Below are 15,802 nucleotides of genomic sequence, written 5' to 3'. Positions count from 1 at the left end.
TGTGTAGCCTGAATGTCAGGAGGCTTTTTTCTTCCATGGCTGGGGAGTTAACGAATGTTTCCCACAGTTAAGTCATGCCGTTCCCGTTGTGTTGACTCATGCCAGTTTTCAGAGGTGAAATTGCTTTTCACTGTCGGTAAAGGATGCCTTGCTCTTCATAATTTATTTTGTACTTACAACTTATTCTGCCTTTTCTTCTTGTGACAGACGGAGGGAGTTACAAAGCGTTTGGCAGAAAAGAATGACTTTGTGATCTTCCTGTTTACACTGATGACAAGTAAGAAGACATTCTTACAAACAGCAACCCTCATTGAAGATATTTTGGGTGTTAAAAAGGTGAGCTGTGTCCTCCAGCTGACCAGATGGGGAAGGGTGTCTCAGACCATTGGATTCTCAAACCTGAATAATATACAAAGCTTTTTTAAAAGAAAGTGTTAAATTATGTCTTGTGTTACTTGGATATATTCAAGTGTAAACCTGGATTACCCCTTATACTAGTGGTTCTTTCATGACTGTAAAACCTAAACAAACATATACATTGAAAGCAAACTAATTCTAAAACTCAGAACTTCAGATTGACTCTGTGAATGTAGTGTGATGCCGCATGTTACTTTGCTGAAATCAAATTGCCCCTCACTCATTACCATGGAGCAAGTTCTTTGTAGCATGTCTGTGCTACTGTATGCTGTGCAGTGACTCCATTCTCTTACCACTTTTCTCTACCGCTATCTGAACTGCTGTGAAGCCTTCATTCATTACTACCAAGGGATATGTTCCCCTTGGTAGTAATGTTTGGCTTTCACTTATGAAGTCTGCCTCTATCGTTTCTCATTAGTCTTCAACAATTAAAGTTGGTTAATTGGCACCAGCACAGTAGGAGACAAATGGGAGCTCTGAAATCCTGCCACTTGGTCATAAGGTTGATAATCAGATGACCCATAACTTTTTTTTAAAAAACTATGATCAAAATGAAAACTAAATTAAAAATTTCAAGAATTCACGGGTACCCAAAAATACATTCATAGACCTCTGTTAGAGACTCACTGTGTTACATTTTTCGTGTAATGCTTGTTAGGATCTGGAGCTCACCTCCTCAGTCCTCATCTGTCCTGAGCCTCCATGTTGTTTGCTGGTAGGCAGATTTCTTTCTCTTCCTGTTGAGCAGCCTCCTAGAGGTTGCTGTTGCAGGGAAGTGGGTGTTCACGTGCACTGTGGTGACCCCAGCTTTCATTTCTTCTTGCTGTGCTTTCCCCAGGCCTTGCTTGTCGTTGCCCAGCACAAGTGGCCTATTGTCTGCAGGAACACATTGGAGATGTGTGCAGGCCCCAGACAGAGCCTTTGTGCCCTTTGATAAAAGGCTTTGTTGTTATTCCAGTAATTGTGTGTTCCAGCCAGTGTGTGAAAGGGGGCCTCCAGAGTAGAAACTCCAGACTCCTTAGCAGTCTCAGCATAGGAGTCTAGAATTGCTCCTTCATGACTTTTCCCACTTGCCTCTCACTCCCTCTCATTCTTTTTTGTGTACCCCAAAATGGTGACATGTTCTACCAAACATTATGGGTATCTTGGTGTAGTTTGAAAGGGGGTAGACACCATAAAGAAAGTGGAAACACCGTAAACTGGGAAAAGACATTTGCAATTCAGGTAACCAACAAAGGATTTGTATTCAGAATTTATGAAGAATTCTTACAGGCCAGGTGCGGTGGCTCATGCCTGTAATTCCAACACTTTGGGAGGCTGAGGCAGGCAGATCACTTGAGGTCAGGAGTTTAAGACCAGCCTGGCCATCATGGTGAAACCCAGTCTCAGTGTCTACTAAAAAATACAAAAATTAGCCAGGCGTGGTGGTGCACACCTGTCATCCCAGCTACTTGGGAGGCTAAGGCACGAGAATTGCTTGAACCTGGGAGGCAGAGGTTGCAGTGAGCCAAGATTGTGTCACTGCACTCCAGACTAGGCAACAGAGTAAGACTCCCTCTCCAAAAAAAAAAAAAAAAAAAGAATTCTTACAAATTAGCATGAAAAAGACAAATAGCCCAGTAGACAAATGGGCAGTGTTATGAACAAGCATTTCACAGATGAGAAAGAAATGGTCCATAAATATAAAAGAGAAGATGCGTAACTTCACTGGCAATCAAGGAAATACACATCAATACCATAGTGAGGGGGAGAGTGGGCAAATGTTGGTGAGTATATGTATCAGTGGAAACACTTGCATACTACTGATAAATGTTTATCAGCAGAATATTCTCTTTTTTGTTTTGTAGTTGAACAGCCACATACCTTGTGCCCCAGCACCTAGGGAAGCTTTGCCCTGAGGGCTGAGGCATCAGTATTTTGCATGGGTCACCTTATAATCTGTGCCTGGACACACTTGTGAGGAAGCTCAGTCTTAGAACAGTGATTCTTAGGATTGAAACCCAGAAGGTTGTGAAATCAATCCATCGGGTTTGTCAGTCAGATAGAAAAGAGCAAACTGTATTGTGTAAGGGTATTATTTGAATAAGTTTTTGTTTGACATTTATATATACATTTCCACGTGTATGTTTACTAGTGGTCATTCCTGGTGATAGCTAAAAAGTTTGGAAGCCACTGCCCCAGCAAAACTTCTCCACCTGTGCATCAAGAAACACATAAGAACATTTGTAGCTTCGTTGTTTCAGAACAAAACACTGAAACCAAGTCTCTGATCCATCAATAGGAGAAGGGATGAATGTACTTTCTTCACACAGTGGAATATTATATAGTAGAAGAATGAACTGTTGCCATAAGCAACAACATAGCTGAGGAATTGAAATAATCGGGTGGTAGAAGCCAGTTGCAGAACACTGTAGGTAGCATATCATTTTCATAAAGCTCAAAAAAGCAAATTGTTTATTGGTTTTTAAATGGCAAGGCAATAATAATTAATGATAGTGGTTCCCAGAGGCAGAGAGATGCAATAGGAAAGGCACACACAGCTAGTCATTTTGTTATGCTGCATAATATGTGTTGTATGTATCAAAAATTAAAACATAAGAATTCTTGGCTGGCCACGGTAGCTCATGCCTGTAATCCCAGCACTTTGGGAGGCCGAGGTGGGCAGATCACTTGAGGTCAGGAGACCAGCCTGGCCAATATGGTGAAACCCTGTCTGTACTAAAAATATACAAAAATTAGCCAGGCATGGTGGTGCATGCCTGTAGTCCCAGCTACTTGGGAGGCTGGGCAGAAAAATTGGTTGAACCCATGAGGTAGAGGTTGCAGTGAGCAGAGATTGTGCCATTGTACTCCAGCCTGGGCATCACAGCGAGACTCTGCCTTAAAAAAAAAAAAAAATCTTAAAATTTAAAACAACCATAAGAAGTGGGCTGGGGGTGGTAGGACCTGTTTTGGGACCCATTTACTGAGTTAGACAGGGCTAGAGGAACTGGTGAGCTGAAAGTTACAGTTGCCAATAATAGCAGTAGCTGACATTTGTTTTGTACTAGGGAAAAGGAAAGGTGGAAGCAGCCATTGCCCAATGCCCCCTACACAGCAAATTCCTGTCTTCCTCCATTACTAGAAATAGAGGGGAGTGTGGGATTCATGAGAGCTTCTAGGAATCATGCACTTGTTTTGGGCACATTCACTGATACCGTTGCTACCAGGTCCTGTACATTGAGTCTCAGGAGAAAGAGTAGGCTATATGCCTTCGTCAAAGTATGGTCAGATTGTTTGGGAAATAGATGCAGGAACAGATTGTTAAAAGTTCATGTGATCTGTGCAGTGAGAGAAACACCCAATCCAGTGGAAGTAAATTAGTGGGATAAAGGATAGCAGGTGTCACCTGAGTAGCACAAGCATGGTTCAAAATGAGAAAAGCTCATGTAGTACATGACATTTACAGATTTTAAGGAGTAATAAATGAGAATAGAACCAAATAACATAAGGCATTCCATAAAATTATAATTCCTAATAAAAGCTAGCAATGGAAGGAAAACTTAGAAACAATATATAGGGTATTTATTAAAATATAACAGCTATAGGGTATTTATTAAAAATTTACAGCAAATATTAAACTTAATTTAAATGTTTTGGAAATATTTCTAGTAAAGTCAAGAAAAAGACAATTCTTGCTCTCACTCTGGATCACATATGTGTACACAGAGAGTACCTGTAGGAATGTTCATTGCAACATTGTTTAATGGTGAAAAACTGTAGTTTACCTAAATACGTGTTACAAGAAGAAAGGGTCAGGCACAGTGGCTCACGCCTGTAATGTCAGCACTTTAGGAGGCCAAGGTGGGAGGATTGCTTGAGTCCGGGAGTTCCAGCCTGGGCAACAATAGTGAGACACTTTCTCTATAAAAATGAAGTGCTGGCTGGGCGCAGTGGCTCATGCCTGTGATCCCAGCACTTTGGGAGGCCAAGGTGGATGGATCACCTGAGGTCAGGAGTTCAAGACCAGCCTGGTCAACATGGTGAAATCCCACCTCTACTAAAAAATACAAAAATTAGCCAGGCGTGGTGGTGGGCACCTGTAGTCCCTGCTACTTGGGAGGCTGAGGCAGGAGAATTGCTTGAACCCGGGAGGTGGAGTTTGCAGGGAGCCAGGATCGCGCCACTGTACTCCAACCTGGGCGACAGATTGAGATGCCATCTCAAAAAAAAAAAGAAAAAGTATTAAAATATTAGCCAGGTGTAATGGCACGCACCTGTAGTCCTAGCTGCTTGGGAAGCTGAGGTGGGAGAATTACTTGGGCCTAGGAGTTTGAGTCTGTAGTAAGCTATGATGACACTACTGCACTCTAGCTTGAGCAACAGAGTGAGACCCTGTCTATTAAAGAAAAGAGAAGTGATTAAACTGTGAGGTAAAACGGTGGGAAGTGATTGAATCAGCTGCTCATATCAGTGTAGATAAACTTCAAAATGTTGGATGAAAAGTAAGGTATAGTATGGTATCATTCACACTGCATGCAGAGCAGTACCATGTATTTTAATGGAAATATTTGTAAGTATAAAAATATGCATGGGAATAATAAACACAAAGTTCAAAATAATGGCTACTTCTGCGAGGAGATAGGAAAATGCGACTGGATGGGGAATACACAGAGGCCTTTAGCTATATTTGAAGTGTTTTATTTTTTTAAGAAGAAAATCTGTAGTAAGAATGGTAATTTATAATTGGCAAAACTTGAGTGGTAGGCATTTCCATTTTTTAAAAAAGTAGGCAAGATATACCACAAGAACAAGTGAAAACAGTGGTGATCAAAAGGTAAATTTAGTCCTCAGACTAATCCCATGAGGCAGGTTAGTCCTGTTTTACAGATGAACAAGCAAAGACTCGAAAGGTTTTTATAACTTAACTAAGGTTTCGGAGCTGCAAGTTACAGAGCTGGGATAGGAACCTAAGTGATCTAGCCACTGAGCCCCATATTTAGGGGGATGCAAAAGAGAGGCACATCCAATCTCTTGAGTGAATTGAGCATGGAGATTGTTTCATTTTTGTCTTCTGTAGGAAATGATCCGACTAGATGAAGTCCCCAATCTGAGTTCCTTAGTATCCAATTTCGATCAGCAGCAGCTCGCTAATTTCTGCCGGATTCTGGCTGTCACCATTTCAGAGATGGATACAGGGAACGATGACAAGCACACGCTTCTTGCCAAAAATGCTCAACAGAAGAAGAGCTTGAGTTTGGGGCCTTCTGCAGCTGAAATCAATCAAGGTAAAGTCTCCAAGTTCTCAGAATTTTGAGATTATAGCTCTGAGGCCTTTCCTAAATCATCTAACTTTTTTTCTTTTTTCTTTTTTTTTTTTTTTTGATGGGAACTCACTGTGTCACCCAGGCAGGAATGCAGTGGCACAATCATGGCTCACTGCAGCCTTGACCTCCCTGGGCTCAGGTGATCCTCCCACCTCAGCCACCCGAGTAGCTGGGACTGTAGGCAGGTGCCACCACACTGGGCTAATCTTTGTATTTTTTGTAGAGATGGGGTTTTGCCATGTTGCCCAGGCTGGTCTTGACCTCCTGGGCTCAAGTGATCCACCCACCTCATCCTTCCAAAGTGCTAGGATTACAGGTGTGAGCCACCACACCTAGCACCCCTTTTTAATATCTCTAGAGATGGATCCATGCGAAGGCTCCTAGTATGTAAATTTTGTGTATCTGTTCATTATTTTGGGAACCAAGTTCCATACCTTTCATTAGGTTTGTTAATGGGTTCAGAACCACAAAAAAGTTAAGAACTACTTTTTATCAGAATTACAAATGCATATACTTTTTGATCTACTAGGTCTCTCCTGGGCCTTCATTTTATAGATAATGATGTATAGACACTAGTCCCTTCTTGTATGCAGTTTCATGTTGTGGTTTTAGTTACCCGTTCAACTGCAATCCGAAATATTAACTGGAAAATTCCAGAGAGAGACCACATTCATATAGCTCTTATTACGGCAGCTTGTTATAATTGTCCTGTTTTATCATTAGTTATTGTTGTTAATCTCTTAGTGTACCTAATTTATAAATTAAGCTTTATCATAGTTATGTATGTATATAAGAAAAAACATAGTATATATAGGGTTTGGTGCTATCTGCCATTTCAGGTATCCACTGTGGGGGTCTTGGCTAAGGGAGGACTACTGTACAAGATTATTCATTAAGGCCGGGCACGGTGGCTCACGCCTGTAATCCCAGCACTTTGGGAGGCTGAGGCAGGAGGATCACTTGAGGTTGAGAGTTTGAGACCAGCCTGGCCAACATGTCAAAACCCCGTTTCTACTAGAAATATAAAAATTACCTGGGTGTGATGGTGCATGCCTGTAGTCCCAGCTACTCGGAAGGCTGAGGCAGGATAATTGCTTGAACCCAGGAGGCGGAGGTTGCTGTGAGCCCAGATCACACCATTGCACTTCAGCCTGGGCAACAGAGTTAGACTCCGTCTCAAAAAAAAAAAAAAAAAAAATTATTATTCATTGCAACATTGTAATAACAAAAGACTGAAAACAACCCAGATGTTCATTAACACTAGACTGCTTAATGTATTCAATATTTATATAATGGAAAATTATGTAGCTTTGAAAAAATGAAGATCTCTATGTACTGCTATAGGAAAACTCCAAGATATATTAATGATAAAGAGGAAAATACAGAACAGTGTGTATGATATGATAGTTTTTGTATTAAGCTGGGGGAGAATAAGACCATACGTTTGCTCACATATGGTATGCCTAAAGAAACTGAAAGGGTACACAAGAAACCTAAAGTGGTTGTTAATAGGAAGTAGCTGGTAAGGGAAGGTAGTAGCAGTGGGAGTGGGACTTCTTACTGTATACGTTCATATATTGTTTGATTTTAGAACCGTGTAAATATATTACTTTAAAAACAAAACACTATTCTAACCAACCTACCCCACCTATTTCTGTTCAGTAGCAAAAGAACTGTATTCTTTCTAAAATGTTGTTGCCTGCACAGATTTTGGAGAAACTGGCATATATGTGTTTTGGCCATAAGAGTGTAGATAATTCATATTTGAACTGAAACTTGTGTCTTAAAAGCTAGTTTTTCAGTGTTAACAGGCTAGAAATGTTGTTCATACAAAAGCCTTTGGTGTACCTTAGGGTACACCAAGTAAACAAGGTAAAATAATACAAATGCATCATTAAAAAGCAGCAGCGGAAAACCACAACCATCCAGAGGTAACCCTAATCATGCTCTGAAAACAGTTCTTTGTTTCTGAAGTCCAGTTGTGTGCATTCCCCAGGCTGGCTCTGCAGAGTTGTCAGGTGCTTCAGAGCAGCCTCGTCTCCTGAGGCTGAATATGAGCCCGCCATTCACTCTGTTATTGTCTAGTTTTAGTTAGGAATACGAGGTGGTCATAACTATACTTTGTAGGTTATTAGGGAATATAATTTTACATGTTGTAGTCATATGTAAAGGTAGAGGTTTGTGGACTCTGACCACAGTTTGTTTGTTATCTCTTCAGGTTTGCTCTTCCTCCTGTGTCCGTAGATACAAGGTCTTCCTTGGTCTGTGTACAGTTTTCTTCCCACTCCTTTATGATTTGCGGGGAGTTCTCATTTTAGGAAATTGCCTTTTTAAAAAAATATGTGACTTTCATTATAACTGAATTATACCTCAGAACTGGTGTACACACCTCCGTATACATTGACAAAAGGTAGTATTTGCTAAGCTCCTGATGCATGGCAAACACTGAGCTAACTGCTTTACCTATAAGTGATTTTATTTAATCCTTCAAGTGCCCTGTGGAATAGAGATTAGTATCCCCATTGCACATGTGAGGAAACCGAGGGCTAGAACGGTTCTGTATGGGATACCTGTGTGTGCCGAGGCACTAAGTAACTTGCACCTTTTAGTTTCCCATTTAAGGAATCTATTCTGGCAGATGATTTTGATCCTGTTAGTACTGATTGCCTTCATATGCCTATTTGTAAACTGACTTAAGTAAAACCAGCATTACCCATTATTCTTGAGGAATGAACTGTTCTGGTCAGCTGCGCTTTTTTGATTAACTGAGAACCCAAAGCTCAGTTTTTGTTTTTGTTTTTTTATTTGGGAGGTTTTTTTTTTAAGTCTCTCTAAAATATCTAGATTCACTTTCAAACCTGTGTGACTAACGTAGTAGACAGTCTATATGTGATTCTGCTTGTAGCTTTTGGAATAAAGCTTAAATGTTGTAGGTTCCACACATGAGGTTGTGCAGGGTCTGACTCCTCCTGACTCTGACGGTAATTCCTACTCCATTCCCTTACCCACATGATTTTCTCCATTCGAATGCCCTGGGAAAGCCAAGCCAGTGGACATAATTCAATCATGAGTGGGTGAGAAAAGTCTTAGTCCTCTGAATGTTGTCGTTCTTGAATTGCACTCCAGTAGCGAATGCCTTTATCTCAGATGTGTGTGTGTCAGTCAGCTTGAGCTGCCATAACAAGATACCATAGACTAGGTGACTTAACTAACGGACATTTATTTTTCTCACGGTTCTGGAGACTAGAAGTCCAAGATCAAGGTGCTGTCAGGATTGGTTCCTGGTGAGGCCTTTCTTCCTGGCTTGTAGAAGGCCACGTTTTTGTTGTATCCACATATGACTTTTCCTCTGCGTCTGTGAGGAGAGACAGAGATCTCTGGTGTCTCTTCCTCTTCTTAGAAGGACACCAGTCCTCTCCGTTTAGGGCCCCACGCTTGTAACCTCATTTAACCTTAATTACCTCCCTGTATTAGGCAGCAGTCTCCAGATCTGGAGACAGAAGCAGTAGGATTTATGAGGGGAGATTTGTTAGGGGAATTGGCTCACATGATCACAGAGGCGGAGGAGTCCCGTGATGAGCCATCTGCAACAAAAATTAGTCAGTCGTAGTGACATGCCGGTACTCCCAGCTACTTGCAAGGCTGAGGCAGGAGAATTGCTTGAACCCAGGAGGTGGAGGTTGCAGTGAGCTGAGATTGCGCCATTGCACTACAGCCTGAGCAACGAGTAAAACTCCATCTCCAAAAATAAATAAAGAAAATAAAAGAGAAGCCGTCTGCAAGCTGGAGAACCTGAGAAGCCGTTAGCATGGCTCAGTCCAAGTCCAGAAAACTTAGAACCAGGAAAGCTGATGGTGTAGCTCCCTGGCTGGAGGACTCCGGAGACTGCTGGTGCGAGTCTCAGAGACCAAAAGCCTAAGATCCTGGAGTCTGATATCCAAGAGCAGTAGGAGAAAAACTTCCCGCTCCAGAAGGGGGAGAATCCCTTTTGGTTTTCCTCCATCACCTCCCACTGCTCCCCTGCCAATTGGATGGTGCCTGCCCACATTGAGGGCAGATTTTCCCTTAGTTCACAGACTCATACACCAATCTCTTGTGGAATCACCATCACAGACACGCCCAGAAACAGTGCTATGCCAGCCACGTTGGCATCCCACAGTATAGTCAAATTGACAGCTAAAATTAACCATCACACGACCACACTCCCTAAAGGGCCTGTCTCAAAACGCAGTCATATTTGGGGCTAGAGCTTCAATATATGAATTTGCAGGGGCTGGAGGGATACAGTCCATAACTGTATGGAAAGCTGAAATATGTAGGATGTTGCCAAAAAGTTTTCATTTTGTTTTTAATAAACTGTGGCTGTGAGGTCATTTTCTTGCCCAGCAAAAATAATGATTTATGCGATCTTCCTGGAGGTCACATAATTTACATGTAATTATCTAATGTAAATTATGTGACCTCCAGGAAGATCGCATAAATCATTATTTTTTGAGTCCTTTTTGGGATTCTCAGAACTACCAGTTGTTCCTTCTGTCGATTCAGAAGAGAACAACTGGTTTCCTTCTGGGAGAAAGTAACATCTTTCAAGATTTTTAGCAGAGATGCAAATGAAGCTATAGGCTAGATAATTGTCAATTTATAAATGACACTTAGCTGAGAGGGGCTGAATTATGCAGCACGTGAAGCTGGAAAGCAGGAGGGGAGACTACCGGAGTGTGTGGGGAATACTGATGTTTCAGCAGTGAGAGGAGAGAAGAGGCCTGCTTCTGCAGAAATTCCCAGTTGTGAGTGATTTAGTTGTCAGTTTACCATTAACCAGCCAGGTGTGGTAGCTACTGCTAAAGCTGTGAGAATTACAAGGACTGGATATGCTGGGGTGTCAGCCCATGAGATTGTGTATGAGTTGCTAGGTATGATTGGTCCAGCGAATTTCTTTCCAGGGAGACAGTCTGTAGCTTTCGTTAGCTTTTCAGGAGGTGAGTGACTCACAACAGCTCAAGAATCTTGGGTGGGAAGTCTGACTTATAGCCCTGAGTGCTGGGCACTTCCCATCTGGAGGAGTGTGTTCAGTGTGCAGGAATGGGGAAGACTAGCTCCTACGTGCTGTCCTGAGAGGAGCAGGTCAAGCAGCGGGAGCTACTTTTGCTGAGAACAGAAGTATAAGAATAAAAATCCAGCTTTGTGAAGATTTTCGTGTAGAATACAAATTCTTTTTATTTCTTTTTTGTTTTTTTTTGCTTTGTTTTGTTTTATTTTGAGACTGAGTCTGGCTGTGTCGCCCAGGCTGGGCACAATCTTGGCTTACTGCATCCTCCGCTTTCTGGTTCAAGCGATTCTTGTGCCTCAGCCTCCCAAGTAGCTGGGACTGCAGGCATGTGCCACCACACCCGACTAATTTTTTTGTATTTTTAGTAGAAATGGGGTTTCGCCATGTTGGCCAGGCTGGTCTTGAACTCCCAACCTCTGGTGATCCACCCACCTCGACCTCCCAAAGTGCTGGGATTACAGGCGTGAGCCACCACACCCAGCCTATTTATTTGTTTTTAGAAAAAATAATATACACCTAAGATTTTTTTAAAATGGTACAAAAAGTACAGCAGAGAGTTTGTCCCCCTCCCTGTGGTAACTTTTTACCAGTTTCTTAAACGTCCCTCCAGAGATACTCTATCCATGCCCAGTCGTGGATGGGGGAAAGAGGGAGAGAGAGAGACTGACTCCTTACTGTTTGTACAGATGGTAATGTAAATAGGTAATATAAAATAAGCACTGCTTTGTCTCTTTTTATTAAACTTACCTTGCCAAAAATTATACTCTAGCATATATAGAATTATATGATTCCTTTTTGTAATTATATAGTATTTTATTATATGGGCATACCATAATTTAATTAGTCCTTCATTAATGGAAATCGATATGTTGACAAATTCACCTTCCAAAGAAATTACTTGTTCATCTTCCCACCCTGTTGCCTGTAGCCTTCCCAGTACAGAGCGTTATCAGACTTTTTTGTATTTGCCAGGCTGATACGTTTAAAAAAAAAAAAAGTGTCTCAAACAGATATCTATTTCTGCGTAATTATTTTATGGAGATGGAAGTCACATAACATAAAATTAGCCATTTTAAAGTGAACAACTCAGCGGCATTTCATAAATTTACAGTGTTGTGCAGCTACCACGTCTGTCCAGTTGCACATTTTCATCACCCCAAAAGGAAACCCCGTACACATTAAGCAGCTACTTCCCATTGCCCCTTCTCCCCAACCGCTGGCAACCGCCGTTCTGCTTTTTTCTCTGTGGATTTACCTATTCAGATTACTTCATATACAGTCATGTGTCACTTAGCAATCTCTATCCTTCTGAGAAATGCAGTGAGGCAATTTTGTCATTGTGTGAATGTCATAGGGTGTACTTGCACAAACCTAGCTGGTGTGGCCCATGATACACTTAGGCTGCAAACCTGTACAGCATGTTTCTGTACTACATACTGTAGGCAGTTGTACCATAATGGTATTTGTGTATCTAAACATAGAAAAAAGTTATAGTAAAAATACAGTATTATAATCTGATTGGACCACCGTCTTCTACATGGTCTGTCATTGACCGCAACAGCGTTAATGCCGTGCATGACTGTGAACAGAATCATATAGCATATGGCCTTCTGAATCTGGTTTCTTTCACTTGGCATAATGTTTTTGGGGTTCATTCATGTTGTATCATGTCAGTACTTCATTCCTTTATATGGCTGAATAATACTCATCATATGTAGATACCACAGTCTGTTTATCCCTTCAGTTAACGGACATTTGGGATGTTTTCATCTTATAGTGCTGCTATGAACGTGTGTGTACACATATTTGTGTGCGCACCTGTTTTCAGTTCTTTGGGGTATATATATAGGAGTGAAATATGCTGGGTCATACGGTAATTTTATGTTTGACTTTTTGAGGAACCTTAATGTAGTATAAGTAAGGTCAAACGTCATAGCCACTCACTAATTTATAGGGAGGGTGTGTGTGTGTGTGCGTGTGTGTGTGTGTGTGTGTGTAGAGTATCACTCTTGCCCACACTGGAGTACAGTGGTGCGATCTCGGCTCACTGCAACCTCTGCATCCCAGGTTCAAGCAATTCTCATGTCTCAGCCTCCTGAGTAGCTGGGACTACAGGTGGCTGGCTGATTTTTGTATTATTGGTGGAGATGGAGGTCGCCATGTTGACCAGGCTGGTCTTAAACTCCTAGCTTCAAGTGATCCACCCACTTTGGCCTCCCAAAGTGCTAGGATTACAGGCATGAGCCACTGCGCTTAGCCTTGTCAATATAAAAAATTTTTAAAAATCATTTATTAAAAAAAAAAAAAAAAAAAAGGCCATGAGCAGTGGTTTAAGTCTGTAATCCCAGCACTTTGGGAGGCCACGGTGGGTGGATAGTTTGAGTCTAGGAGTTCAAGCCTGTCTTACTTTATCTCTACTCCCATTCACTATTCCCTACTTTACCTTGGGTTATTTTGAAGTAAACCCCAGACACACATTGTATAATTTCACCTGCATATATTTCAGTGTTTTTACAAGATAATGACTTTTAAGAAACGTAACTCTGTCATCATATCAAAAATTAATGGTAATTCCTTGATATCCTGAAATATCTAGTTATTTATTAATTTTTAATTAGGTGTAATATTCAAATGGTTCCAAAAAATCTGCAGATTCAAAAGTATTTATTGAAAAGTTTCCATTCCACTATTATTCCCAGTGACCTAAATTCCCTTTTCCACTTGATGGACATTTTGACTGTTTCCATCTTATGGCCGTTTACTGTGGCAGCCACTGCTCTTGGCTTCTTTTCTGTCCTTCCAGAGAGATTTAATGCATATTCAGGCAAACATGAACAGGCATTAGTCTCATTTTAAAGAAGGTTAAATGACAGAGTCAGGATGTGAATCTGGATCTCCCCGCCTCCAAAGTTTATGATGTTCTACTATGCCGATCAGAGTTTCCACCTCACTCATTGTGAATAAAATGAGACTGGTGGAAAGAAAAATTGGGTGATTATTCAGTTTTTTTCTTTACCTTAAAAAAAAAGTTTATCTTCTTTCATCCTGCCAGTAAATGTTATAGGAAAATTAGAAACTGTAGATGAGTAATTTTAAGAGAAATGTTTATATTCTCTCCTACTCAGGAACAGCCACAGCAAATCCCTTGGTATATATGTTTTCATTCCTTATTTGTGTATTTTAAAGAAGTAAATATTTAAATTTTTGAAGAAAATGAACTTAATTAAACTCATATTGTTTAAATAATTTACTCTCTCTAACAAGTAAACAGCTGTTTTGAGTCACTGTATAAAGATGTATGTGTCATCATTCTTAGTATCTATGCAGTGTTCCTTTGTATAAATGTATCATTGTATTTAATTAATCAGCTATTGATGAACATTTAGTTATCTTCACCTTTTTGCTGTTACAGAAACCACATCAGTGAACCTCCTTACACAGATATTCTCTTGTAATATGACTGTTATTTCCCTGTGGTAAATCCCCAGAAATTGACCTCTTGGCTCAAAGACACACAAATTTAAGGCATTAAGATTATTCTAATATGCATTCCCAGTAGATTAAAAAGACTGTTTCCCTGTACCTGCTAAAAATTGAGCTTATGCCTATAACATAATTACTATTTACCTTGGCTTGACATTTCATTTTAAAAGAGTAGCTTTAGCTACTATCAGAGTAAGAATTATTCCTATCATGCAGATTGTTTGTTAGGGCTTTAGGGGTAGTTTTGCTGGTCTCTGTTTTGAAAATTTCCTCGCTTGTTCTTTCCCTGTCAGCGGCCCTTCTCAGCATCCCTGGCTTTGTTGAGCGGCTTTGCAAACTGGCGACTCGAAAGGTGTCAGAGTCAACGGGCACAGCCAGCTTCCTTCAGGAGTTGGAGGAGTGGTACACATGGCTAGACAATGCTTTGGTGCTAGATGCCCTGATGCGAGTGGCCAATGAGGAGTCAGAGCACAATCAAGGTATGGGAGGATGGGTCCCCTGAGTGATTGGGAGCTTTTCCATGGGCACCTGGGACCATTCTTGCTCTCCTTTCCAAGGAGGATTAATTGGAGATTTGCTCAAAGTAGTATTTTCCTCGAGGCAATTCTAGACCATGACTATTAAGACTCTTTTGATAGCTGGTTACAGAAACCTCATTGAACTCCCCAAAGTGGACTTGATTTCAGGGAGAAGGGCTTTGTTGCAGACCTGAGACAGCTATGTCTCAGGGACTGATAAGAACCAGTAACCAGAACATTCTTAGGAACCTAGAAACTTCTCTCCTCATCTCTTTTTCTTTCTACAATGTTTCTTAGTCTTCTGTCTTACTGTGCCCTGTCTTTTCCTGGTCCCCTTGATGGGACTAGGCAGAAGACTGCCTATTAAATAAGAAGACTCCCAGTCTCAGCTGCAGCTTCCTGGTAAAGAACTCTGGCACATCTTTGGTTAGGTGCCCATCCCTAAAGCATTCGATTCTGGCCAGCAGGTTCAGAATACACAAACCCAGGAATTCTCAGCTCCCAAACGAGGAATAGGTATCTCACTGGGAGTGGGAGGCCACCAGCTTTTCTTCTTCCCTCCAGCTCCAAATTGAAGAGGCTGAGTTCTCGGTAAGTATGGCAAAGAGGTCAGAGGCTTCCTTCCTCCACCCAACTCCATACTGCACTCACGGTATGGAAGCTCTATCCCACATACTTCAGGCCAAGAATTCTATGGCTGTGATCACCTTTGCCTAAGCTTGCTTGCTCATGTACAGAGGTTTTGCACTGGGAAAGGCAAGCCCAGAAGACTAGAGGCTACTGACCCTGCTCTGAGAATTTGCCCACAGAGAAAGGCAGTTAGTAAGAACAGAGTCTAGGGAAGTTCATGCCTGAGATTTTGATGGTAAGCAAATAAAAAGAGACAGGTATCTCTTCTTTTTTTTTACTCTTTTATTTTTTGTATTTTCTCTTTTTTTGAATAGAGAAGGGTTTTGCCATGTTGGCCAGGCCAGTCTCAAACTCCTGGCCTCAGGTGATCCACCCTCTTTGGCCTCCCAGAGTGCCAG

General features: G+C 41.3%; 1 protein-coding gene across 1 annotated transcript in view; it reads left to right on the top strand.

The window, feature by feature from the left end:
* LOC116270802 (short transient receptor potential channel 4-associated protein-like) overlaps nt 1-15,531 on the top strand; it is a 59,303-nt gene extending 43,772 nt beyond the window's left edge. Inside the window, exons 6-9 of the mRNA XM_031656705.1 lie at nt 208-336; nt 5,477-5,684; nt 14,550-14,735; nt 15,242-15,531. Of these exons, the coding sequence (XP_031512565.1) occupies nt 208-336; nt 5,477-5,684; nt 14,550-14,735; nt 15,242-15,369 (651 nt within the window). The 3' untranslated portion in view covers nt 15,370-15,531. The remainder of the gene's footprint in view (nt 1-207; nt 337-5,476; nt 5,685-14,549; nt 14,736-15,241) is intronic.
* The last annotated feature ends 271 nt before the right edge of the window (nt 15,532-15,802 follow it).

The sequence above is a fragment of the Papio anubis genome, chromosome 16 (assembly GCF_008728515.1).
Source record: "Papio anubis isolate 15944 chromosome 16, Panubis1.0, whole genome shotgun sequence".
NCBI lineage: Eukaryota > Metazoa > Chordata > Mammalia > Primates > Cercopithecidae > Papio > Papio anubis.
The sequence above is the reverse complement of the archived record's forward strand: the minus strand, read 5'-3'. Positions and strand labels throughout refer to the sequence as shown.